The sequence below is a fragment of the Musca vetustissima genome, unplaced genomic scaffold (genome assembly GCF_032173495.1).
Source record: "Musca vetustissima isolate MV318-11 ecotype Yass unplaced genomic scaffold, APGP_CSIRO_Mvet_v1 utg6013, whole genome shotgun sequence".
In the NCBI taxonomy this organism is placed as follows: domain Eukaryota; kingdom Metazoa; phylum Arthropoda; class Insecta; order Diptera; family Muscidae; genus Musca; species Musca vetustissima.
Genome location: NW_026889308.1, coordinates 699,692 through 726,750, shown reverse-complemented (window position 1 = coordinate 726,750; position 27,059 = coordinate 699,692). Strand labels below are relative to the sequence as shown.

The window sequence follows — 27,059 nt, the reverse complement described above, 5'->3', positions numbered from 1 at the left end:
TCTATCTTGAACATAACTCCTCCCGCAACGCCAGCTTGCCATTCACAATGTCAACAGATAAGATCAAAGTAGCTGTCAGGGTGCGACCCTTTAACCGCCGTGGTAAGTTCCAGTTTACACTTATATTGTTATTTTATTATTTTAAAAAATGTCAGATTTCTTGAGTTTTCTGCCAAACGGGAACTATAGGGAATGGGATGCTTTTAAATTCAAATAAATACTTCCCAATACACCACATATCATATCATTTTTTATAGTTTTCCAGAAAATAGTCTCAAATTAATTTACCATCTTTAACTTAGCATGTCTGAAGTGATTTGCGATATGGTCTTGAAACTAGCAGTTCTGTGCTGTGACCAGTGATGCCAATTTAGCACTTTTTGAACTCGGTTAGCACCAAAAAAATTGATCTAGCACCTAGCACTTTTTTTTTAGCATTTTTTAATTTTTTTGGAATTTTTTTACAAAATTGGTTTCAATCCAAAAAAATCCCGTTTTTCGATTTAATATTGACACATTGAATTTTCGCTATGTTTTACGCGATGAATTTAATTTTCCAATGCTATCCAGCATGTGCCGTGCATTCCAAATTTCTTAAAAAATGGTCGGGTACTTCATGGGGTGACTATGACATTATCTGTTGGTAGATTGTTTGTTTGGGAAAATGAAAAACTAAATTAAGTTGTACATTTTATGAGAGCGATGTAATAATAATGAACATGAATTATATTGGAACTTTCTGAAAACAAGTTTTTAATTCAGCGGGAATCATGAATGCCAAGGTATAACCACTTTAGATTACCGAAAAGGCGAGCGTACCCCTTTATATTGGGATTGTGCCAGAATAAAGACCAAAATAGAAAAATTCCGGCAAACATATTTTTTTATATTAACTTAAAAGTACGCAAATAGGGCGAAAATTGATAGTTGTCTTCATATTTGTACGCAATGTGAAATTACAGCTATTTACCTTAACCAAATTTTGACATTATTAGTATTTATATTTTAGTAGGAAGACTTCAAACCCCATCAAAACAAAAATAGAAACAATTTAGTCAATTCGGTTGCGTGTCCGACGTTCCCAAAATGTCGAATAATGGGGAGGGTACCGCTCTCTGGGGGCTACCCCTAAATATGGACCCATATTAATAATTTTTGATAAGGAGATTTTTTACTCAACAAAATTAAAACCAATGCAATTGATGAGGGTTACCCTTAAGAGTGGACCAATATTGATAAGTTCTAGTAAGAAGACTATATATCCAGGTAGAACACAATATACAAATATACAGTAATTTAGGTTGAAAAATATGCCTAAAAGCTTAAAAAACAAATATTGGGGTATGGTGTACCCAAAAACGACCGATGTATTCCATTTCTCTGTCTTAAATATTGCGACCTCAATCGGACGGACATGGTTAAATCGACAACGAATAACCGTTAAGAATAAATGGGGTTTCTGATTATTTCATTATTAAATATTCACAATTTTGTTCTAGAAATTGTTAGCACTTTTTTCTGGCACTTTTTTAAATTTTTTAGCACTTTCTAGCATTTTTTTTTCAACAATATCTAGCATTTTTCCTCAACGAAGTTTTGGCCACACTGGCTGTGACACCCAACAAAACAAAAACAAAAGAGCCAAACGCGTACAAACGTCAACACACTGACTCATATCTCATTCATATGACGGAGGAGCCTCCATCGAAACGATCATTCCCACGAAAAGTACTTTTTGTTTTCGTTTTTTATTATCGCTGTGTGTGTGTTCGTGTTTTTATAACATTGTGCATTAATCGCGGGCTTTGTCGCGCTCTCTGTTAGCTAATATCTCTATTCCCAGTCCAAAACTATGAAATGTTATGGCAATGAAAACTTTTAACATTCATATTTGTACAATTCCGAAAGCAAACCAACATACATTAGTAGCGAAAAAATAAAAAAATATATATTTTTCATTACTAGTATTTATTTTTTGTACGTTCGTTCGTAATGTTACGAAAGTGGATGACTTAACTGCTGCTCTTCTTTTCTGTTCAGCTTTTGTTGGAAGATGTTACGATTGTGTTAGGAGTCTTTCTATATTCTCAAACATATAATTGCAAAATAAATGTGTGTTTATGACCATATTTTATATCCAGAAGCAGTCAGTCGTCTGGCTGAATGTTTGGAGATTTTGAAACAACTAAAACAAGATGTAAATTACACCAAATTGTATTATTCAATCTAATACATGAGGAAAATTTGAATTTGCAAATACTGCCAACATGTTTTCACTTTGAAACACTAATAATAATTTTGTCGCTTTACATATAACAGTAGTCGTTATATTTTGCATTTAAACATAACTTAAAAATCCTTTGAACGAAATATATATACCTTGGATAATCTTCAATAACTTCTTTCTTTAACTTTTAAAGTGAGCGCTTTGAGCCCTGCGGAGAGTTTTTTAACAGTTTTTTAAATCCGGTAGCACATTTTTTAATATTTAAATTATAGTACAATGTAATCCAAAAACACTCACTCAATCCTACAGAAATACTTAAAATTCTTTCTTACATAAAAAACTATATAGTAAAAAAAGAACAATTCGAAAAATAAAAATTGAATGTTATTTTAGTAATCATAAATAGTACTCAAACCGAGTCATATCGTTTCCTTGAGTGTTAAGGACTGTGACATTGGAACCTTATCCCATTATATAATTTGAACAATTTTCGCATAATATTACAAGTTAATTCATATTTTAAAATTTGTTTGTCTGAAACGGACATTATCGGAAAACATTACTAATATTTATTATAAACATTTCACAATAAGTTTGTAAGTTGTTTCTTCAATGACCTCCAACCTGCGGAGGTGATATCAGCAGGTTGATACGGTGTGTGATTAACAATCGTCCAATCAGTGACAGTAACATACACTTCTGATTACAAATATATCAGAATCTGATGACGAGTTTTGGCTGACATTACCATTAGTGATATAATTGCTTACACACCAGCGACGCGACCATTGACTCAACGAACTGATCTGTGTCCGATGAACACAAATGTGTACTTCTTATGAGTCTCTTGTCCGTTAATTTTGGGCTCTTCTGTCATTTTCTTGTGTCTTAGAGCTGGTCTATCGCCAGAATATAAAACTACAGGTTTTTCTTGTTGTTTTACTATGTATTATGTTTATGCAAAACACAGTAGAAGAGAAGTCATTATAATATTTTTTTAATAGCCGAACTGTTGGTATCATCTACATATATATGTATATTTGAGAGTCCATAAGATTAAAACAGAAACTCCACTACAATTCCCCCATCCCTAGACGACCTGCCCTACCTGTCCAACGACTAGATGACACGCATGTGAAACATTTTTTGCTTGCTGGGAAACATCGAGATCTAATGAGAAGAAACTACAGCAATGAATAAAAATCGTTCAGGAAACTCTACACACACTTTCTATTTTCTACTTATTGTTTTGTGATAACAGTATATTTTTGTTTCATTTAAATATGGTATTCACTCAAACCATAAGAGTCCGCCATGGGCATTATAACGCAAAAGTAGTGATGGTTGGTCAGGTCAACAATAGAAATTTTTATTGACACTACTTAACCTTTTCTACTTTCATGTTAGATAGTCATTGTTTTAGGGTGGTGTTTAGCGGTATATATACGCTCCTTAATTACTAAAGTAAGCAATTGGTTATTTGAAGCCATTTGATTACCCCCAAAGTGACAACATCCATGAGTTTGAAGTGTTTCAGCTAACTATTAGTTAATCGCTATGTCTATAATACAAATGTTAATGACATTATATACAATCAGTCGATTTCTTACAATGATTCTAAGCAAATATCTTAAGAAAAGTCTACAATTTTAGAAATTAATTTTAGCACAATGCAGTTTCATACGTTCACTTCCGTTCGCAATTGGTATAGGCTACATGTAGCAGTAGTCGACATAATTTACATACAGTCAACTATTCGCTATTCCTATGGACGGAATAATGTTAAACAAAAAAATCCGCTTCCGACTTAATCTGTTCCCGTATTGTTGCCCGGGTTAATATAAAGGTTAAAGATGTTAAGGTAAAATCATGACTACTAACGTGTAGCACCACTCAAGTTGTATTTTATTATCGGACTTAGTACTTTATTATGAGCTTATAACAATTGGTAATATTTATGTATTCGAACTATGTGCGACTTCAGGAATTACCAAATTTGTTGTTTGTGTTTACATTAATTATAATTGATCTTAGGTACATTCAAACACGACGATAGCAGACAGTATTGTTCCACATTTAAATGCATATATTTCTCATTACACTGGTATACGATGAATCTTAGTATCACTTTTCATATACAACTATGTTACAGTTTTATTTCTCTTGTCTACATCCCTTTCCCTATTCGTACACATATGGATTATTAAAGAAACAGTTCAAAGATGTATTGGCATCGCATGTGTAAATTTTGTATTTATATATATATATATATATGCTAAAAATACAATCTACATTTTTTGTCACTGTATTTATTATTCATCGAGATTAATTGCGTATTTTTAGAATTGGAACTTGGAACAAAATGCATTGTAGAGATGGACAAACACCAGACCATACTTCACAATCCTCCGGCGATAGATAAAATTGAAAGGTTTGGACAATATATAATTCAAGGGCACAATGTTACTTATAGAGAATTTTTATTTTGTAGCCGGAAACCACCAAAGACATTTGCCTTTGATCACTGTTTTTACTCATTAAATCCCGAGGACGAGAAATATGCATCACAAGAAACCGTATTTGATTGCCTAGGTCGGGATATTCTGGATAATGCATTTCAAGGCTATAACGCTTGTATATTCGCTTACGGACAGACAGGTAAGGCGCACAAATATTTAACCGTCATTGATTGTATTGCAGATCTGTTTGTTTTGTAGGGTCTGGTAAATCATACACAATGATGGGCTCACAAGAATCCAAGGGCATCATCCCGCGCTTGTGTGACAATTTGTTCTCAGCCATTGCTAGTAAAACTACTCAAGATCTAATGTACAAGGTGGAAGTCTCCTATATGGAAATTTACAATGAAAAGGTACACGACCTTTTGGATCCGAAACCAAACAAGCAATCATTGAAAGTTCGGGAACACAATGTCATGGGACCGTACGTTGATGGTCTGTCACAACTAGCCGTTGCGTCCTATATGGACATCGATAATCTGATGACCGAGGGTAATAAATCACGAACGGTGGCTGCGACGAACATGAATGCAGAATCCTCCAGATCCCATGCTGTTTTCTCGGTGGTTTTAACACAGATACTGACTGATCAGGCATCTGGCGTGACTGGCGAAAAGGTATCCCGTATGTCCCTGGTCGATTTAGCCGGCTCGGAAAGAGCGGTCAAAACTGGTGCTGTGGGAGATCGACTCAAGGAGGGCTCAAATATAAACAAGTAAGAATGAAAGCTTAAACTGCAATTCAAGACTATTTAAATATCATTTTTAAAATATTACATCGTAGATCGCTGACTACACTCGGTTTGGTCATTTCTAAACTTGCCGATCAGTCCAATGGGAAAAAAGGAGCAAATGATAAATTTGTTCCCTATAGGGACTCAGTACTGACATGGCTTTTAAAGGACAATTTGGGCGGCAATTCAAAAACAGTTATGGTTGCTACCATTTCTCCGTCTGCGGACAATTTCGAAGAAACTCTTTCTACGCTACGGTATGCGGACCGTGCTAAGCGCATTGTCAATCACGCAGTTGTCAATGAAGATCCGAATGCACGTATTATTCGCGAATTGCGCCATGAGGTTGAAACACTGCGGAACATGCTTAAGCATGCTACAGGATCGCCCGTGGGCGATATTAATGACAAATTGGCTGAAAGCGAGAATTTGATGAAACAGATCTCGCAAACTTGGGAAGAGAAACTTGTGACAACAGAGCGCATACAAAACGAACGTCAACAAGCATTGGAGAAAATGGGTATAAGTGTTCAGGCCAGTGGTATAATGGTTGAGAAGAATAAATATTATTTGGTCAATTTAAATGCGGATCCGTCCCTCAATGAGTTGTTAGTTTACTACCTTAAAGAAAGAACTTTGATTGGTGGACATACCATGAGTGGTCCCCAGCCCGACATTCAACTCTCCGGCTTGGGTATTCAGCCAGAGCACTGTGTCATCACCATTGTTGATGGTGGTTTGTTTTTGGAGCCATTCCCGGGCGCACGTTGCTTTGTGAATGGCACAGCTGTCATAGATAAGGTGCCGCTGCATAATGGCGATCGGATTTTGTGGGGCAATCACCACTTTTTCCGTGTCAACTGTCCCAAATCAGCGAGTGCCAACATGAACTCGGAGCCTCAAACACCAGCTCAACTTATTGACTATAATTTTGCACGTGACGAAATCATGCAAAATGAACTAAGCAACGACCCCATTCAGACTGCAATAGCAAGACTGGAGAAACAGCACGAAGAGGATAAACAAGTTGCTTTAGAAAAACAAAGACAGGTATGAATTGATATCTTCCCTAAAATATTCACGTGTGGCAGTGTATTTTTTTATCTCAGGAATACGAGCGGCAATTCCAACAACTGCGCAACATCCTTTCGCCCAGCACACCATACGCTCCATATACACCGTATGACCCACTGCGCTTGGGCAAGATTACCCCAAACACCCCCACTTCGCAGATGCGAGTGGAGAAATGGGCACAGGAGCGTGACGAGATGTTTAAACGATCACTGGGCCAATTAAAGAATGACATAATGAGAGCAAATGCATTAGTTCAAGAAGCCAATTTCCTTGCCGAAGAAATGGAGAAGAAAACTAAGTTTTCTGTCACACTTCAAATACCGCCAGCAAATCTTAGCCCCAACCGTAGGGTAAGTGTATGGATTTAACTCTATACAATGTGCTGACATACATTATGTTCCTTTAGCGTGGCGCTTTTGTCAGCGAACCTGCAATATTAGTGAAACGGACAAATTCTGGGAGTCAGATCTGGAGTATGGAAAAACTGGAAAATAAATTAATTGATATGCGAGAAATGTACCAGGAACACAAGGAGCGGATTCTCAACGGATTGGTAAGTGAGGAAATTTATAAATCTTATCATTATCTTGTATATCACGGCGCGTCCAATCATATGTAAATAATGGGGACCAACCGTGATTTACAAAACTAATGGCATGAAACACTTAACACTCTTTATATGCACAATTTATCGAACACCCGGTTTAAACACCTTGAACACAAACATATAACAACAACAATGTTTTCACATATAACTCTCTTTCAATCATTGCTCACCAAAAAGACTCTTATTGAGACATTCTCATATGAGGAAGATTCGGACGAGGTAATTCAAAAGCAACATGAGCTTATCTCTTTTTAATTTGAGCCCCGTATTGAATGTATCTAAACAGAATTTATTCTAACTTGTTTGTAGGAAAACGAAAACTCCAAGTCGTTGGATCCATTCTACGAGTCGCAGGAAAACCACAATTTGATCGGAGTTGCCAACATCTTCCTCGAGGTTCTATTCCACGATGTTAAGTTGGACTACCACACTCCCATCATCAGTCAACAAGGCGAAGTTGCTGGCCGACTTCAAGTCGAAATACAACGTATTGCTGGGCAAATGCCACAAGACCGAATGTGTGAATCCGTTTCGGAATCATCGTCTGATTCGCGTGATGACTACGACGATGCTCCTGATCCAATGGCAAATCAGATAACATGCCGGGTGACTATTAAATGTGCCTCTGGTTTGCCTCTGTCGTTGTCGAATTTTGTGTTCTGTCAGTACACGTTCTGGGGACATCAAGAAACAGTGGTACCGGTAATTAACGCTGAGACCACACCCCGAGATCAAAATATGGTCTTTAAGTTTGATCATACCAAAGACTTCACGGTACCAATAAATGAAGAATTTCTGGAGCACTGTATAGAGGGGGCTTTATCCATCGAAGTGTGGGGACATAGAAGTGCCGGATTTTCAAAGTCGAAGGGGTGGGAAGTTGAGCAGCAGCAAGCCAAAGCCCGGTCATTAGTCGATCGCTGGGCAGAATTATCACGGAAAATTGAATTGTGGGTTGAAATTCACGAATTGAACGATAACGGAGAATACGGGCCAGTTGAAGTTAGTAACCGGACTGAAGTCCTCACTGGCGGCATTTACCAATTGCGTCAAGGGCAGCAACGACGCGTCCATGTCCGTGTAAAGCCTGTTCAGAATTCCGGAACATTGCCTATTATATGTCAATCCATTGTGAACATATCGATCGGAAGTGTAAGTGTACGCTCGCGTTTGCAGCGTCCACTGGATTCGTACCAAGAGGAAGATTTGACTATTCTGCGAGAGAAATGGAGTGAAGCCCTGGGTCGTAGGCGTCAATATTTAGATCAACAAATTCAAAAGCTTATTAAAAAAGAGGACAAGACAGAAGAGGAACGAGAGCGTGAGTTAAGTCTAGTTCACCAATGGGTATCGCTGACAGAGGAGCGTAATGCAGTATTAGTTCCTGCACCGGGCTCGGGGATACCTGGCGCACCAGCTTCGTGGGATCCACCTTCAGGAATGGAGCCACATGTCCCCGTTTTATTCCTCAATCTAAACGCTGACGATCTCTCGGCTCAAAACACAAACGACGATTTCTCCATTGCGGGCATAAACTCCATACTATCCAAGGAACATGGACATAAGTTCTACACTCTGCAAATTCTACAGCACCTAGACAAAGATGTGTGTGCCATTGCTAGTTGGGATTCCTCTATGCATGACAGTCCTGCTCTCAATCGTGTTACTGAGGCCAACGAGCGAGTCTACTTGATCTTACGAACAACAGTGCGCCTTTCTCATCCCGCTCCCATGGACTTGGTGCTGAGAAAGCGCCTTTGCATCAACATTAAAAAAGGACCAAGCATTACGGACCGCCTAAAAAAATTCCGTCTAGTACGAATCGACACTGCAATTCCCAGTACGGGCGTAACATACGAAGTAGTTTCCAATATACCAAAGGCCTCCGAAGAGTTGGAAGATCGGGAATCACTAGCCCAACTGGCGGCAAGTGGAGATGATTGCTCCGCTAGTGATGGCGAAACATATATAGGTAAAACATTAGGAATCACCCTTTTTGTACAGCGCTAATTCGTGTTGCATTTCAGAAAAGTACACGCGAGGCGTCTCAGCAGTTGAGAGTATTCTAACCCTGGACCGTTTAAGACAAAACGTGGCGGTCAAAGAATTGGAAACGGCCCATGGTCAACCATTGTCCATTCGCAAGACTGTCAGCGTACCTAACTTTTCGCAGGTAATGTATCCACTCCATGTGTTTGTGGGAAACTCGTCAATGCAGCTGCGGATCACTCCGCCGCATCTCTGGCTCTGCCTAACACATTTCTATACACAATGTTCTACTTACACACTCCTGTCTCTACATTTGCTTACGAGTATTTTCTTTGTATTGTACCGTGCCGTATATATTTTAAATGAAACATAACTCTCAATTCGTATTTTTCTGAAATTATTCTTTCTTTCACTTCTTTTGTGCTTTCACTTTCATCATATGAACAAATAATATATTCAATGTGTATGTTGTGTGACCACCACCAATTTGTATCGAAAATATTCACCACAAATCTAACCAAATCAAACATTAATTTGATAATAACCCGATCTATAAAATTCACCTCTGCTCACCACCTCTATCGTGTCAAAATTAATCCAATCTGTTGTTGATACACCCTAACAAAAATCGTTAACCAAAATCAAATCTGAATAAATAAACCGCACTATAACATTTGTAATGAGTAATGATCAGGCGGTTAAAGATACACCCAATCCTGGAACAGTAAGTACTCCAACCAGTTGCTTAATAGAACATTTTCATATTCCTATTTTGTTGATTTGAATTTTCATTTCCGTCTTTTATATAACAACTCTGTTTCTTTAAAATTATGCCGTGTGTGGGTTAATTTGTTTTCCGTGTCATTTCCTCTCACGTTTCACTTCACGTTCTTCCTATCAATTGATTAAACTATAAATGTATATTTATAATTTTCGCAACAGATCATGGGCTTTGACGCATCTATGGAATCACTCTTGAATGTGGGACGATCCGAATCATTCGTGGATTTGAATCAGTCACTAGGCTCTAAATTTATTCCACAAGGTAATGTACACTTAGGAGTGTGTTATATATAAAACGGCCATAAATATTGATTTTTTTCTATAAATTTGTAGTGCAAACCACTCCTGTTGGTATGCGGGACTTCAATGCTCGATCCCGTCACAGTTTCGGCGGTAAAGGTAGCAACGATGACTCCCCGGGCAAACCCTTTGGAATTGGTAAGTTCCTTTCAATGTTTTCTATTCAAAAACTTTTGATTTGTTTTTTATTGTCAAATTTTATATTCATACTTATTATCTTAATTGCAATAATACGATTAATAATCTGATAATGCATATTCCATTTATTAAATTTTTAATTTGCCATTAACATCGCCAGCAACAAGTATATTAGTGACGATTGGTCCTAATGAAATGTCGGTAGCATTAGTTTTTTTTTTTGTGGAATACCACAAGATCAATAACAGTTGTTATTGTTGTAGCAGTCCTATTGCTTCTACAAAATGGGCTGAGGTGACAGACGTTGGCCGAGAAACACTCGGTTCATTTCGGATCGTAGACCCCTTTGTCGTGGAAACAATAACAGTAGATTGTTTTGGTTCAATTGACATTGTTTAACATATTACATGCTCAAAAGTATTTATTTTTATTCTAAAAACAAAACAAACAAAAATTGAAAAATATAAATTCACCTATCTTGTAGAACGCATGACAACCTTGACTTTCTTCGGGTCACACAAAAAAGCGTACCGAATATGGTACAATACAATATGTCTTGTGACTACTCGAATTCTGAATACTATCCTGGTAACTTTTTTGAAATTCATTTATAACAACTATAGATTCTTAAGAGGCCATGTTGAATATGTTTAATCCTTGTCACATTAATTATAAATTTGACGTCCGAACTGTCTTCTTCGATTTGTTACTTTTAAAAGTTATAAACAAATACTGGCGTCACACGTGCATTTACGAGTATGTAGTTTTTTCTTCAACCGGATAAATTTTCGTGTCTTAATAACAATAGCCTAGTTTAACATTATTTTGAAAATATATTTAAAATCATCCAACGTCTAATGTTTTATCATATTTAGATGATCATATTATTTAGAATTGTTTTTTTTTCGCAGAATCTATAGTTCATTTAAAATAGAATCTTCATCTGATGCACTACAAATTCTCTTATTTTTTGGTTTCCTCATTATTATGATACACACTAACATTTTTCGGTACGTTTAACGCCACATCCAAAAAACACTTTGCTCAAGCTTTTGTTCATTTTGATGAAAACTTAAGCAACCACCTTTGTAAACACGGCTATCGCTAAAAAAAGAATCGGCTGCTTTATTGCAATTGTAGCTTTTTTTTGAATGTACTCAATTTTTTAAATAATAATAAATCAAATCCCGATCGAAAACATTGGATAGAAAGATCACTACACTTTAGCACACCTATACATTCACATATTCAGCGATTTCGATAGTGTTTTTTTCAGAACTGCCTTTCTGTAACTTTTAGTAGTTGTCGATACCAATTTTATTTTATTCGAAATAATCTTTGGTTTGTTTGGATCTGTATCAGTAACAAGTATATTTCGGACAAATTCGACAGTTTTTCAAGGTTATAGATAGAGCGTTTCCCTCATTACATGCTAATCATTGCTCATGCTTCACTATATAAACTCACATCTGGTACTGAGGTCACATCTGATATCCTATCCAAATATTTTTCAATTTTCCCTTTCACTTTTTATTGTTATTAAATTTTGTTTATAATTTTGTTTGTCATCGCCTTGATTATTATTTTGACACCGGTACGCAAACAAACAAAGTATTGGATTTTGATTGTTGTTGTTCTCGGTGGCATTTTCTTTCTTATTTCTGACATAAAATAATGTTTATGTATATTCTCAATTCTCAAAACTTCACAACAAATGCGCAACCACCACAGGTTCCTATTTGTCAGGTAATACAAAAAATGCTAGAATTTGACGAAAAAATGAATCTAATATACAAACAATAAAGTTGTTAGAAAACAGTACAACCCAAAGTTCAAAAGCATATTAAAACTTTTTTGTTGGCAACACTAAACACTGGTTCTATAAATTATTACTGGACAATTTTGGTTTTATTCTTCGTTACAATCGTTCCATTGTTATGAGACGCTCGTTCTGCATTTTTTTTTTATTCTTAAACACTATGTTTGATTTCATTGTTTTGTTTACCCACAGAGAGGGTCACAAGGAAACATGGTCCTCCGTTTCCGAACTCGAAACGAATGAGCCCTCCTAATTGTTTGTTTTGTGTTTTGAGAAACATCTTTCCTGTCTGAGGGTTGCTCATGTTCAGCTCTCGGTCATATATTGTTTACGTATACACAGTTAAAATATATGAGTTTGTCTGTTTGGTTGTAACCAGTCTTAAAACACACTGTCGTTTGTTACCCTCCGTTTATGTCTATTGAACTCTGTCTTTGTATTTTTTCTATAAAAAAAAACCTAACAAACTGTCATTTAGTTCAATTTTAAATTTTTTTCCAAGTTTTAACCAATTGTGTTGTTACCGATCGTATTTCATCATCTAGAAAATTCATGATCTAAACCATCATCCACTTGCATTGCTTCAAAACCATCAAATATATTCATCTGAAATAATCGTTCGAACTATCATCGTCTACCACATCAATCAGCCATGTACTGCATAAGACATTCTACCATATATATATATATATATGTATATTGTCTTGATTTATTGTTTTTGTGTGTTCGAAAGTCTAGATAATAGAAATGAATGCACTGAACGCACTATATTCTAGTTCCTGTACTTATTTATGTAATTATTTGAGTTTGTGTCATATTCATATCAGATCATCGTAACTCCATAATTAGTTTTTGCTTGCCGCTTGTTATGCCATTTTACTATTCCGACTTATTAGAAAGGAAACCGTAAAGGTTAGAACACGATGCTAAATATATTGTTCTTCTAAAGTGACATGTACCCTTGTTATGTAACCTTTATCAACTGTCGTTGTTGTTTTTGGCGAAAGTGTTATGTTTTTGTTTTGTTAGAGTTACTGTAAAACTATTTGTTAAACAATGCCGACGGTTGGTATTAATGCAGACACTTGAGAGAACATATAAAAAGACCACTGTTAAATGTGAAATGATGAGTTATCAATAAGATAAACTACGTTAATATATATATATTATTATTTTTTTTTTTCAAAAGATACTCTAAACAATTTGTACAAAATGCTACAAATTATTGGACTATCCAACAAACCTAGTATGTGTCTTGAATCTTTATTAGCGGGTTGTATGTAACCAGTTTCATATAAATTGTAAAAACCGAATTTATTGTCCTATTGATATCAATTGTTGCATACATTATATGTGTGATCCTTGGAATTGGTAAAACTTGATTCAGATTTGAATAAATCTTGCCGCATATATTATCGTCCGATATCAAATAACTAGTACGTCAATACGCTATATACGCCTGATCAAACGGTACGTCCATTGAAGCTACCAAGCTAAAACAATGTTTGCACAATTTAATTTCAAATCAATACACTGATTCGTTGTTCGACCCTTAATTATGAAGTAATTACTTAGTTCCCCATACAAAATTGCCTGAGCGAACACCGACTTTTGTTCGTTGTTCAATTCGAATCACTCTCTGAATCACCAAGAATTTTGTCTCATCTCTAACAATTGAGAGAATTTATCGAAAATCGAGAACATATGTGTAATCTTGACTCATCGTGTCTATGCAAAAAACCGCCAATACCAAAGTTTATTTTACCTCCAAGAAGTGATTATCGATGAATGGCGGTCAATCGATGAAAAATTTGATACATAAGGGAGGCAGGCTCTTTATTTGTAAAAGTTATTTTATTTAAGTTTTAAAAAATACATTCTTCTAATTTTGTATAGGTGCGTCTATAGTTATGCAACACCAGAAATTTTGAAAGTGCAGAATTCGGCGAAACCATAAAGAATAAATTAATTATTTTTGTTGAATAATATGTGTTTTTGATCGTTTTATTGTGAACCATAACTTAATGGGTCCATTTTATTTGTCAACTAACATACCAATTGAATTAGAGGTGCGGCTATAGTTATGATACGCCGTGTATTCACTTTCCATATAATCCAAAAATTATTTTTTTATTTAAATGAAAAATTTCCGCACTCGTCGAACTTTTTGGTCCAGAAAACAATCGGCAACTCTCAATAACGTCTGCATTGTAGGAAACTTAAGGGGACAGTATATGTCATACTATGAAATTTTTAATACCGGCATGCTCTTTAGAGAGGGTAAAGCAATCACAATTAGCACCTAGTTTTGCACTTGGCCTTAGTACACTTAGATTGCTATTAATTTTAAAGAAATCCGCACACTGTGCTGATCCTGATATGGCGCTAAGGAAACATATGTTTCAATGAGATCACCTCGTCGTTTAGTTTGTGTTTTAGTTTTTAGTTTCTGCTTACTGTGTTATGTATTTAACTAATAAAATGCTAATCAACTGTATGTATTGAATATTTCTTCCTTGGGAATGCAGCACGTCCAACGTTCTTAAATTTGAATTTGAATTCAAATTCACTAAGAACACAGCCAACAAAACGTAGGTTTATTAAATGTTGACTTGCATCATATATCTTCGTGAAATACATCTAGGATATGTTATCTAATTGTTACGGTTTCTTTGAATTGTAGCATCACCAGCCACAAGCAAGTTGATGGGCATGCGTATGACCACATTGCATGAAGAACCTTTGGGTGGCAATCGCTCACTAGCTGAAGAACCCGAAGACAGCATGAGTGACTCGGAATACAATCACGATTATGATGTGGATAAACAGCACCGACTAAACAGCAGCTATCAGACACCTCGATCTAGACTTACCACGTCGAAAACTATGGATTCATTTATGGATGTCAGTTCCCATTCAAACCACAGCTATTTGAGCTATACGTCAAATGTGAATACAAATTTAAAGCATCTGACTGGATTAGCAACCCCAAGCATGAGCTCTTCCACGTCCAGTGGCTATGGTTCACAAGTAAATAAAATCTCCCTTACACTAATCGTTTAACAAATAAGCATCATATATTACTTACAGGCTGTCTCGTGTACTAACCTAACTAACGACGATATTGCGTCAATGCGTTCCATGAGTATCGACGATACCCCAGGTAAATGTACGGTGGGAACTTTAAAGCGAAATTTGCCAAAAGAATATACTATTTAGTAGCATAACTGTGGCTAACTTCTAACTTCTTCTGCTTTCAGATTTTGATCGTATCAATTCAAATTCTCCGCCAAACCGTGCGGCAACACATCGTGTAAATCCATTCCTCAAGGACATGCCAAATAGTAGCCAGACGGTTGAAACTGTTTTCGCAAACAACCGATTGCCGGAACAACAACCCAAATCACAAATAATCACTAATGACTCTACAACAAATCACATGCCAAAAGTAGACGCAGTGACCGATGTCAGTAACGTTCACGCGAAGTTAACACAACAAGGTATCATGGACACAATTCAACCCACTACTCGGTATAATACATCGAATGACGAGTTGAATGAACCAGGACAGGAACAAGACAGTACTGTTGGTAAAAATGAAACCATACACAAGAATGCTGTGGACAACGACAGAACTGTTAGTATCCCAAACAATAACAACAATTCGCCATTCAATGCCACAGACAATCAAAATGGAAACGAAATCGTAGAAGGTACAGGTGTTGTGAAAACTGTACTGCCGGCCGGGAAAGTTGTACGGAGAAAAAAGACACCTCCTCAGGGTGGTAGCAATGGTAATGAGACAACTTTAAATAACAATCGCACAAATGTCATGCAAAGAATGTCCATAGCAAAAATGGAAGGATTGACCACAGCTACATCTAATGATCATCTCAACGTCTCTTCAATGAGTGCCAGTATGGAAATCGAAGGTACGCACAAAAAGTTGCTTCTCAGAAGATAAATTTAACCAAGCTAAGTAAACGGCGTATGTTACAAAAATACATAGAGTGATATATAACATTTAATTAATTTAAGATTGATTAAATTAATTATAAATAAAATCACCAAAAATTGAATGTATATTTATTAAGGAACACAAACCAAACACTATTAAACTATTAAAAACGATTCTTTTTATTTTCTGCCTTTTAGACGAATCGAAACATGTTGATATAACATTACCTGATTGGGTGACAGTTGGAGAATCTGTCTTGATTAGGCCCTACAACACAAGTGGTGTAATATCCTATGTTGGCACTACACATTTTCAAGCCGGCACTTGGATTGGCGTGGAACTTGACACACCCACAGGGAAGAACGACGGCACCGTGCAGGGGATTCAATATTTCCAATGCAAACCAAAGCATGGAATATTCGTCAGATTTGACAAATTAATTCTGGACAAACGTGGCAAGGCAATGAGAGCCTTCAAGGCAGAAAAAACGACCAAAGGTAAGTAGTCCTTTCCCCGCCGACATAATTGCATATACTGAAACTGAATTTATCCCAGAGTCAGGCTCATTACCGCGTTCTAAGAGCAGGGGAGAAGCTTTGAACTCGATGAGTGGTACCGGCGGGCGAAAATGATTATTTCCGAAGTGTTCGCATCAAATGCAGAGATGGGCAACTATCGCAAGTGCAAGGCAAAATTATACAACACCAACAACACCCAATGGATTTTCCGTGCCAAATCAAAAGCACCAACTCCCACATATGCGCCGAACAACATCTGTTGTAACAGAATCGATGTCTCCTATTTCCACTTCTAAACGCACATGTTCTATAATGAGAATGCCGACATACGATGCGAACACCCCCAGTACGAAAAGACCGAATCGACGCTCAACGGCATTTTGAATGGAGCATATTCAAATCATGCTCAACATAAAATGCAGATCGACGCCAGAATACGAAACTACAAACAATGAAACACACACAAAATATAGAAAACCAGACCGAGTATAAACAATATCTATTTAGGGTAAATTGCTTTATATACGAGAACAAATCCGCTTCCTCCAAGCGAAAACATGTCTTTAATATATGTTTTTGTTGTACTAGATTTAAACACAAACATTGTCTGTCATGCACTAGCATAGGTGACGCTTTCTTCGAAATAGCTATACAAATTCTAAGGTCGTGTAATCGTATGTGTTTCGCCTCATACTCACTTCTCTCATATTTGATGCTCATTTCCCCTTCCGTCGTTAATTCGAGCAAGACGAGCTTCAATATATTGTATAAATATTTAGGCGTATTAATATCCCCTTTAAGTTGGACGGTGTATTAGACAAATTTGTATATTATGTTTAGGGCTTTTAATATTATGTACCTCCGTTTTTATATACGTTTTCTAGTTTTTGTACCAACGCAAAAACTACAACAACAAATAACTTTTTTTGACGAACGCTATTTCATAGTTTAGAGTTAATATGTTCTGTTTCTATATTAATAATAATTATTATTTGTTTTATTAATGATTGTAAATCTTCTAATTATGTAATTCTACGTTACATACTATCATTGTGATGCTTTTATTTTGTGTTATTTTAAATTCCATTTATATTAAGTATTCTGTTCTATATAAGCAACGAATTAGCCAGATGTTAGACAATATTCTAACAGCGATTTTTATTTGAACGTCGTCGTTTTTCAACATGACCCAATGTCATAAAACATCAGTACTTTCGTCCTAACCAAATTTAATTGACGCGTCATCAAGGCATTTAATAATAAAAAAAATAACTCCCCGTATGAAATGTAAGGGGTAGAGCAAATCAAATTTCGCTAGGTTTGTAAAGCAAATATTATTCGTTTATAGTATTATACATTTTTAGTTGTACGAACAATTATATCCACCAATTATTAACTATAATTCCTTCTTACGATTTAAACGGAAATTATGTGTACTAAAGTGTATGTATATAATTTAATGTGATCTGTGGTCAAGACGAATAGTGTTGACTTTAAAAAGTACCCTTTTACTTTTGCAATAAAACTATTGACATTTTATTTTTTTTTAAGTGCAATATATATTTTTTTTATTTTTGAAAAATTATCTTGTTTTATTATTATTATTTTTTTATTTGACCGTCAATTTTTCTTTTTTTGTAATGTTTTCCTTTTATGTTTGAAATCATTTGAAATGACTCCATTTACAGTACTATTTTTTCTAGTTTGGTACCATAATTATAGACAAGCAATATTGAGATATGTATGTCGTAAAGACACGACCCTTCGTAGCTAATAGATGAGGGAAATAAATATAGTTTTAAGAAAAGGAGAACAAGTGGTAAGAACTAATAAGAGTAGGCATTCTAGTTTTAGTCCATTAGATGAAGCGCGATTTATGAAAAACCGTGACTTTTTAATACTAGTTAAGCTTCATGAAGCATCTCCGGCAAGATCGACGTATAGTTTGTAGAGTACTAACTAAACACTATAATATATGACAAATTAAGAAGAAAATCTAGAGTAGCAAAGAAACAACTGTAATTCCGACCCTTTGAAGCCTACTTTTGAGATATAAATACATATTTTAATATTTACTTTAATCACTGAATAACAATTAAATACGAAGGCAACCGATACAAATAAATAATCGCTCATCACATTCACAAATTTGAACATGTTGAGAATATAATTATAAAAGCCAAATATATACGAAAATACCGTTTACGTAAGCATCCATCCAAAGTGAAGGACATGTTGATGACGAAAAAACTGACTACTGAAACAATAAAAATATGTATTACAAAATAATACTTACTAATATTCCGATAGTCTACGAAACATGTTTGAAATTCACTCTTAACAAAAATTGAAGTAAACGCAAAAATTACAAATCTTACAAAACGTCCAAATGTTTTTTATTCCATTATTTTAAAGAAGAGCATTACAAATTATACACCACTCTATTTCTTGATATTTTTATATGTTCATTCATATATACTCACACACAAGTACAATGTGCAATTTTGATCTTAAACAATAATAAATCTAACCATCCGTATCCAGACAGCTACTAAATTGTAAAATTAGTAAAAAAAAAAAATCAATTTCCCTATGCCACAAAAAGTGACCATTTGTTATGAAGAAACCCTCAAAATGAAACACATTGTGGGTCATTGTTAAGGAAATCCTCTGAATGTTCAACACGAACAGATGCATTCGACAGAGTCGATTTACATCTACGTGAATATATGTATGTATGCTGCCCTCCACATCCGAATTTTCGATTTTCTGATATAAGAAGAAAAACTAAATAATATATATATATAAATACACGTGCTTATGAATATGAAGATGTAAGATTTATCGCGACTGTAGTCGACTTGTCTTTAACTTCGTTTTCGGTAATGCATACACAGAACAACAAAGTTAAGCACAAATTTTGCAAGTTACTCAAAATATAATTATAGCTTACAACATGAGTGCATTAAAGTGCCACGATCCCCATACACGCACGCTTTACCCTTATTAATATTCACGCAAAAACTACAGATAAAACGTGTCGCAAAAGTCTAGCCAAGTGTATGAAGATTAAACACATGCTCCTCTCCAAAATAAAATGCCTAATTTAATTGATTGTAAATAGTTTTACTTTGCATTCTCCCACAACAGAACAATGGCCGCTGAATTGTATAGTATTAAATTATCAATGTTTTCATATCAAATATATAGTTCCGTTTTTAGTATTTACACTAGCTGCAACCCAGGTGTACCTAATTTATTAATTCTTCACAATGATATCTGGATATTCATAATATTGAAAATTAATTCATGCATGTGTTAAATAAATGGCATGATCAGCCTTTTTCTGGACGAAAGGAAGTGATTTCTCAAACGAAAATGATTCGCTTTCGCTCGCTACCTTTTCCTGTATATAAAGGGAAAATTTCGAATAGGAGTCGTCGAAAAAAAAAAGATTCGTGTTGCCATATTATTATTTAAGCTTTATTGCATATTGGCCCATTGCAATCTAATTCTATAATAATTTTCAATATTTTAATATTTTTCTTGATTTTTTTTTAACATTTTAATTTTTTTAATTGTGTCAAACTTCATTCAGAATAAGGGGAAATTAAAAATGCGAAAAAATCGATGCGAATTGTTTTTTCAGAATAACTCTAAAGGGAAGAACAAATTCCCGGGAATTTACTACCAGAATAAGGCTGGATATGCATTAAATTGGAAGATATTCAATTTTGGAAATAATTTAGCTCCATTCATTACTCCTAAATGTATGTTTTATGCAGGACATTTAGTACAAAACTAGTTCTTGCTTTATAAAGCAATTTTAAAATCAGCAAATAACACTGTCAGATAAAGAATAAAAATCCAATTTTGTTGCACCAATATAATTTTCCTTTTGTGCATATTTGGATAATGCATAACAAAGCTAAAGTATTAAAGAGCATATTATAAGTTTCAAACACGTATAATTTTCAAAGATAAGCGATGTTTGATACTTACAAAATACCAGCAACACACATCTAACAACAATTGCCAAAGCTACAACCGTTTACTGAAATTTTTCAGAAATCTGCTGCCATAAAAAAGAGTTTAACGGAATGATAGGATCTTTATATTGCTTAATATATCGCTCATTTGCTGCAAGATAGGCATAACTAAAAAAAAAACATTTTGCCGAAAATGCGTTTTAAGTTTTCAATTTATACATAATATGGGACAGAGGAACTTCTACATCTTCACAATTAGAGTGTGTAAGAGATATGCATACGATTTTTTACACAACATGAGGTCTATTATAGCGAACAATCGTGCATCATGAACTCGAAAATCACGTTATTTGAGTTATGCCACTCTTGCAGCAAATTAGCGATGTAATCAATAACGTGTTAATGAAAATAGCAAATTTAACATGTCGAGTCAAAATAAATATTTGAAACACGGGAATTCCAACAACATAACTATATTTCCCATAATTACATTCTTTAATATTTCCGCTTTGGGCATTGCTTTGAGTCGTTGGTCAAAAGTTTTCAGACAATCCGATATCACAGAATTGCATGAATTGCACTACACACTCACACCCTAATAAAACGGAGAACAAAGTAAATCTTATTTAAATTCTTGAGAAATACAGTGCTGTAAATTATAATAAGTACACAAGAGTCCTCTTTTATTTCGATATCAAAATATTAAAAAAAAGAATAATAAATGAATGATACAAAAGTTGATATTGCATAAGAAAAAGGTAACAAACATACAAATTAAAAAAGTATTAGCATTAACAACAAAGGACATATTAAATAAAGGAATATTAATTATACACAGAATGAAAAACTTGTTTTATTGTAAAGTGTTTTGTTATTTTCTTTTATTTTTGTATAATATATATACATATATATTAGTCTGGAATTGACGAAGTACATAATATATATGTTCAGTACTTGCACCACAAAGCAAAGCTACTTAATTACTAGACTTACATGAATAAGTGCGTTTATTTGCATAGTAATGTGTAGGCTTGATGTGTCCTCTGTACATAGCTTACAAAAATATTCCTAACATCTGATATATAATCTATTTTTATGTTTAAATTTGTTAATACAAAATTTCTAGCTAGTGACTATTTTAGGAAGCATTTTTATAAATTTGCATTAGTATTTCACGTTAAAATGTTCATTAAAGTACTGGTGTTCACAAATAATACCTGACGTTGAAATTAATAAGAGAAAACGCATTGCACATATCAGTCGTTAAACTTAATTAAGTTCAATATTTTGCGTTATCTGGATTTGTACGGAATGATGTTATAATTAGGATTAGTACGGCGTCGAATCGATATCAACAAATTGATATTTATCCCTAAGCATATTTTGTGGTAACAACAATGTGTCGTTTTTTACAACACCGATGTAAAAAACAAGGCATATTTTTAATAAGAATCGCATAAGTATATATATATATATATACTAAATTGCATACACATAGATATACAATTATTATTACCATAACATATTTACAACTCTTAATGAAATCTAATTAAATTTTTTGAGAAGGAAAATAATTGGTTAATGCGCTTGACAAGTTTTTAAATTTAATAATCGATTTGTGACAATTTCCGGGAATGTTAAATGATTAAGAAATTATGTCAACAACTATATTTACAAGAAATCGCACATAGAGAAGTCTATAGTCGGGGTCAATTGTTGCGTGTCTGATTACAGCTAGGGTAGATATGAATCTTCGCCATGATCTATCGTCCAACTTTGTGTCCTGCTGTACGGATCGCAGGGTGCAACTTGAACGTAATCACCTTGATGCAAACCGCGATGATCTAAACATAGACCGGTGGGTATGTGCCTCAGTCGGTTACCTAGGTATTGCCACTTTTCATTGTGATCGTCGTTTTCGAAGCAGCTTGTCATAACTATTTGAAATGGTGGCAAGTCACTGTGTTGCACAGTAGCACAACTCAATTCATTGCGCAGTACTTTGCTCTTGGTAAGAGAGAAGAACTGCGTCTTTGAAATATCTTTGCTGCAGGCGTATACACCCAAATTGTATGGTTTTTCATTGTTCTGTTGTAAATCATCCAGACATATGTTTTCATGGAGCGAACGAACTCTACATAGGAGAAGAATGCTGTAGTAAAGAATTAGTAAAACATTAGCTACTTACCTTCCATAAGCTATCACGTTTTTTGTGGGGACAAATTTTTCGGGGTAAATGTTCTCCAGATACCAATTGAAATTTTTGCATCTCAATTTCTTGCGCAACATAACTCGATGGGTAACATCTCCTATGTCGGGATGGAATTTTAAATCTGGTCTATTTAAGAAGAAAATGTTTATGTAGTCATCCATCCAAACCAAGGCCATGCGGGCCGTGTTAATGCCGTGGGTATCTCGGTTGTTGGGAAATCTGTGGCATAAAAAGTTGACTGTCAATAGAAAGGCAGGCAACACTACTGAGTGTCATCTATTAAGCTTACTTATACGGATGGAAGTCTCGAAAGATGTGCCCAACCCTGGAGCAGGGTATTGTCTCAATTGTGCCGCCACATTGCCATATTCTGAAAGACATCTCCAAGTTTTCTCCACCCCAGCCATCCATCTACGCAAATTCATCCATTTATCAAATTGTAATATTTATTATTTTCCGACTACAGTACCTGTTCATCATAACTGCCAACTTCCCAGAAATAACTACGATCGATGGCAAAAAGACCCCCTGCCATTGTAGGGCTCCACGTTGGGCAGACGTCCAAGTCTAGGTCTTTGCACTCTCGCTGCTGTCTCTTCCTCTCCCTCTCCGAAACAGATATCCAATCAAAATGGCCAGACCACTGAAAACCACCCACTTGGAAAGATTTGTAGCCATTTGTGTTGTACTTAAAGTCCTGCGCATCAATCACATCGATTATAGGAACCAAAACACTAGTTCTCGACTCTCTTATGCGATGTAACAATGGCTCGCACCATCCAATATTCGCTTCGCAATGTGCATCCAAAAATATTAAAACATCGCCTGTTGCTACACGGGCTCCTGCTAAACGTGCTCGGATTAAACCCAACCTGGAAATACAATAAAAGGATTAAGCTGATTTAATTTCGGCTACAGATATATTCCCGAAAGCAAAGAAACAAAAAATTATTTTTTAAATCTTACTAAACTATACTTTTCCTTTCACATCTTGGAATCGACATAAAACATGGTACTGCATCACACAGTCCACAATAAACATTAACTACAAAATAAATAATAGTTGGAATAGTTTGTTAAGCATGTATCCCCTAAATCGGATGATTAAACAATAGAGTAAAATTCTCTTTCTCTCTCGAACGCCTATTTATAGGATTGATACAATGGGGTTTTCCTTCGACTTCTCAACTATTGTTTTCTATTATTAACACTTTCGCGGACATTATAGCAGTCATTTTGAAAATGATGCAAATTTACGTGAATGCTATAGCATTCACATTTTAAAGCCACATTTTCTTTACATATGTACATATCTGAACAGAGTTCGACTTAGTTTAGACTAGTTTCAAAAAAATGACTGTCTATTTTGAAGTTGCTTTAATATTTTAGTGTCCGCGAACGTGTTAAAGATTTACTATTTCTTCATAACGCCAACAAATGGCCTTGTAATCCGCTGTGGTTTCCAAAACCGCTCTTAAAACAAGAAAGCCACTACCAAGTAGCCACTAAATGCTTCTACACAACAAAACAGAATTAAATATTTATTAATGCGAATGAAGTTAACGTTATTCAAAACGTGGTCGAAAGAAGAAGACTTGTTTTCTGATGTACCCAAGCTACTCTTTCGGTGTTTCGTCTGTGACGCCTTTACTGCAGTCAAGTCAAATACCAAAGTTGATCTGCTTGAATGTCTTCATCGCCTCGGCCGTTTGTATGTATGTGTACATGCTTGTAAGCAAGCGGAATTATGAAGTAACTGGGCCAATAAGAATTAAAAAAATATATATGTTATGAAAATACCTACCGATTTTTCAGGCGCACCATTATCACCTTCCCCGGTGGAAACCTTGTCCGTATATAGTAATCCAATTTGTCGTGCAGCTCCTCATTTGTACTGCCATCATCGACGAGAATGACCTGTTTCAGCATACGTCCATTACACGTATTTAGGGAGCTATGAACTGTTCTTAGGAGGACCGAATATGGTTCGTTGAAGAATATAATAACAATACTGGCTGTAAGATCACCGGTATTGTAGTGCTGTTTTAGGCATTGGGGATGTCGGTAATCCGCCAGAGTGCGGTTGTAGCTTATGTGTTCACTGAGTTCTTCATTGAGAGCGATTCTTTTGTAAATCTCCTCGCCACGTAGTTTAGCTTCGCCTACTAAATAGGCCGCCTCACCATTATCACCTAATCCGGGTTCTTGTCTGGCTATGTCTTGAAGAATTTCGCTCTCAAAAGGGGAAGTGAACTCTGGCGTGTCTGGTTTCTGAGCTGGGGGAGGAGGTCTTTGGATTTCATTCTCGTCTGTCTCCAATTCTCTATCCTTGCCGCTGTGTCGATGGTGACTTTGGCGCAGGGCAGCAACATTCTCAAAGCCCGAAATTATATTATTTCCCTGTTCATCGACTTGGATGACTTTGATGTAAAGGATGAATACAAGCGCCACTAAGGCAAAGGTAATTATTTTGCCATAAAAGGAACGAAACCGAAATACCATTTCGACCGAGAATTTGTGGACTATTTCCGATTAAAGATGACTGGTGAGCATTCGTCTATCCAGTTTTTCTTATTAAAGGTCGCGTACGCGTTGTGATTTCATTAATGAAGACGTCGATCTTTTTTGTATGGCACCACGAAGAAAAACACCTCTATACTCTTGCACAGAGTCACAAATCCAGTTTTCAGCTACACTTTGTCACTATTGTTGTACGGTGTGTTGACGTATGCCTCTTTTGAAGCTCTACTCAGTTTGGTTTGTTGTTTAGCCTGGCATTCTGGCCATCTCTTCTTGGCTTGTTGCATGGTCTATGTATATGTTCGTCCAATAAGGCCAGCTGTTCGCCGGCTAGCTGTCACAAAACTGATATGTAAGGACACAGCCTAAAGTCCGACGTGCCGCACAACTAGATACGCTCGTATAGGAAAAGCGTCGACGGTAGTGATATATTTTTAATTCTTCCCCTCTAAAAAAACGGCAAAAAAACGAATCGCTGGCGAAGTCAATTTTTCATACAAGACAACGAAGACGTTCCGCTTTTACGATACGCAATTAAACCCGTAACATTAAATCCGGAATAAGAGAATTCCGGACGACTGAGAGATTTGTGGAAAGGAAAAAATTAAACAAAAATGTATGTTAAGATGCAATTACATACATACAAAATGTCGTATGTACAGAAAAACTGACAGTACACATTAATGGTTCGTGTGACAAAGCCTTAAGCTAAAGTAGTACGTTTACGTAACACTAACGTGCTCCGTTTTCGTAACGCAAAAGCGGCACGTATACGTATCGCTGAGGCGGTACTTCTTTATACTGAATTATTATTGTTACATTTATTCTCAATGAATTCTTTGGCTATTATAAAAAAAGAGATATGTTTATATAAATATACTATAAAAGCATTATAAATATACTATAAACATATTTATTTTACGTATATCACCTAAATAGTTGCTTTTTTGTTATTCAGCTTAAGCTGCCCTACCTTGTGTTATTGTACCATTGGAACACCCGACCACGAATTATTATTTGGTTGACATGAAATCACAATCACACGATATACATATCCACCATCAACTATGGGTTCATATTTTGTATTATTAACATCTACAACATGGCATAATTACAGAGGTAGTCTCATTTGCAGAGAACGTAAACAAACAGTACGATACCCGTACGAATCGCACAAAGTCACAAACTTTTCATTTGCTTTGTTCGTTTCGTTTCTAGTACGTTTGAGAATTTGATCATTGCAACCCTTATTACTTTGGAACATTTTAAATATGTAATATGAAAAATAAATTCCTTAAAATTTTATGTGTCTCGATTGGCATATTTTCAATAGAATAAACAAAAAATATTTTCTAAAGCTGAACATTGTTCTCAAGATTTAACCATGGTTGTTACATCTTATTTTTATAAGTTTTAGAGGCAGGGAACTTCAAAATATTTATAAATATAAATTATTTAACAACGCACTTTAAAGATAATAAACAAATACAATTCAAGCAAAATCAGTTATGCAGTCCGTACTTAGTATGAAAAATCAGTTCGTTTTCGTAACGCAAAAGCGGCAACGGACTGTCTTCGATACTTTTAGGTTAAAATTATTCGTTACCATTACGCAAAATATTGCTACGAAAAGTACTATGGTACCAATTTTAGTACAATTTGGATTTTGTTTT

General features: G+C 35.4%; 2 protein-coding genes across 2 annotated transcripts; one reads left to right on the top strand and one right to left on the bottom strand.

Moving 5' to 3' along the window:
• LOC133337008 (kinesin-like protein KIF13B) lies at positions 1 to 16,961 on the top strand. Its single transcript, XM_061545273.1, has 17 exons — positions 1 to 102; positions 4,571 to 4,658; positions 4,719 to 4,885; positions 4,945 to 5,461; positions 5,530 to 6,529; positions 6,589 to 6,903; positions 6,960 to 7,106; positions 7,470 to 9,132; positions 9,188 to 9,333; positions 10,092 to 10,194; positions 10,266 to 10,370; positions 14,718 to 14,780; positions 14,873 to 15,219; positions 15,280 to 15,352; positions 15,450 to 16,121; positions 16,345 to 16,644; positions 16,810 to 16,961. The coding sequence occupies exons 1-17, from the start codon at positions 48 to 50 to the stop codon at positions 16,959 to 16,961; spliced, it is 5,913 nt and encodes a 1,970-aa protein (XP_061401257.1). The 5' UTR covers positions 1 to 47.
• A 5,427-nt stretch (positions 16,962 to 22,388) lies between these two features.
• On the bottom strand, positions 22,389 to 25,371 carry LOC133337050 (polypeptide N-acetylgalactosaminyltransferase 1). The gene is made up of 5 exons (XM_061545314.1): positions 24,671 to 25,371; positions 23,336 to 23,738; positions 23,156 to 23,277; positions 22,843 to 23,085; positions 22,389 to 22,788 (listed from the first exon to the last, which is right to left on the bottom strand). Exons 1-5 carry the CDS (start codon positions 25,366 to 25,368, stop codon positions 22,389 to 22,391), a joined length of 1,866 nt encoding a protein of 621 aa, XP_061401298.1. The 5' UTR covers positions 25,369 to 25,371.
• Between the last annotated feature and the right edge of the window lie 1,688 nt (positions 25,372 to 27,059).

Excerpts from the sequence above, each read along its gene's own strand:
- LOC133337050 (XM_061545314.1), bottom strand. The coding sequence starts at position 25,368 with ATGGTATTTCGGTTTCGTTCCTTTTATGGCAAAATAATTACCTTTGCC. Across the intron at positions 23,278-23,335 it reads TTGGCAGTTATGATGAACAG|ATGGATGGCTGGGGTGGAGA; the intron begins GTACTGTAGTCG and ends GAATTTGCGTAG. Across the intron at positions 22,789-22,842 it reads AACGTGATAGCTTATGGAAG|AGTTCGTTCGCTCCATGAAA; the intron begins GTAAGTAGCTAA and ends TCTCCTATGTAG.
- LOC133337008 (XM_061545273.1), top strand. The coding sequence starts at position 48 with ATGTCAACAGATAAGATCAAAGTAGCTGTCAGGGTGCGACCCTTTAAC. Across the intron at positions 5,462-5,529 it reads GAGGGCTCAAATATAAACAA|ATCGCTGACTACACTCGGTT; the intron begins GTAAGAATGAAA and ends ATTACATCGTAG. Across the intron at positions 14,781-14,872 it reads AAGAACACAGCCAACAAAAC|CATCACCAGCCACAAGCAAG; the intron begins GTAGGTTTATTA and ends TTTGAATTGTAG.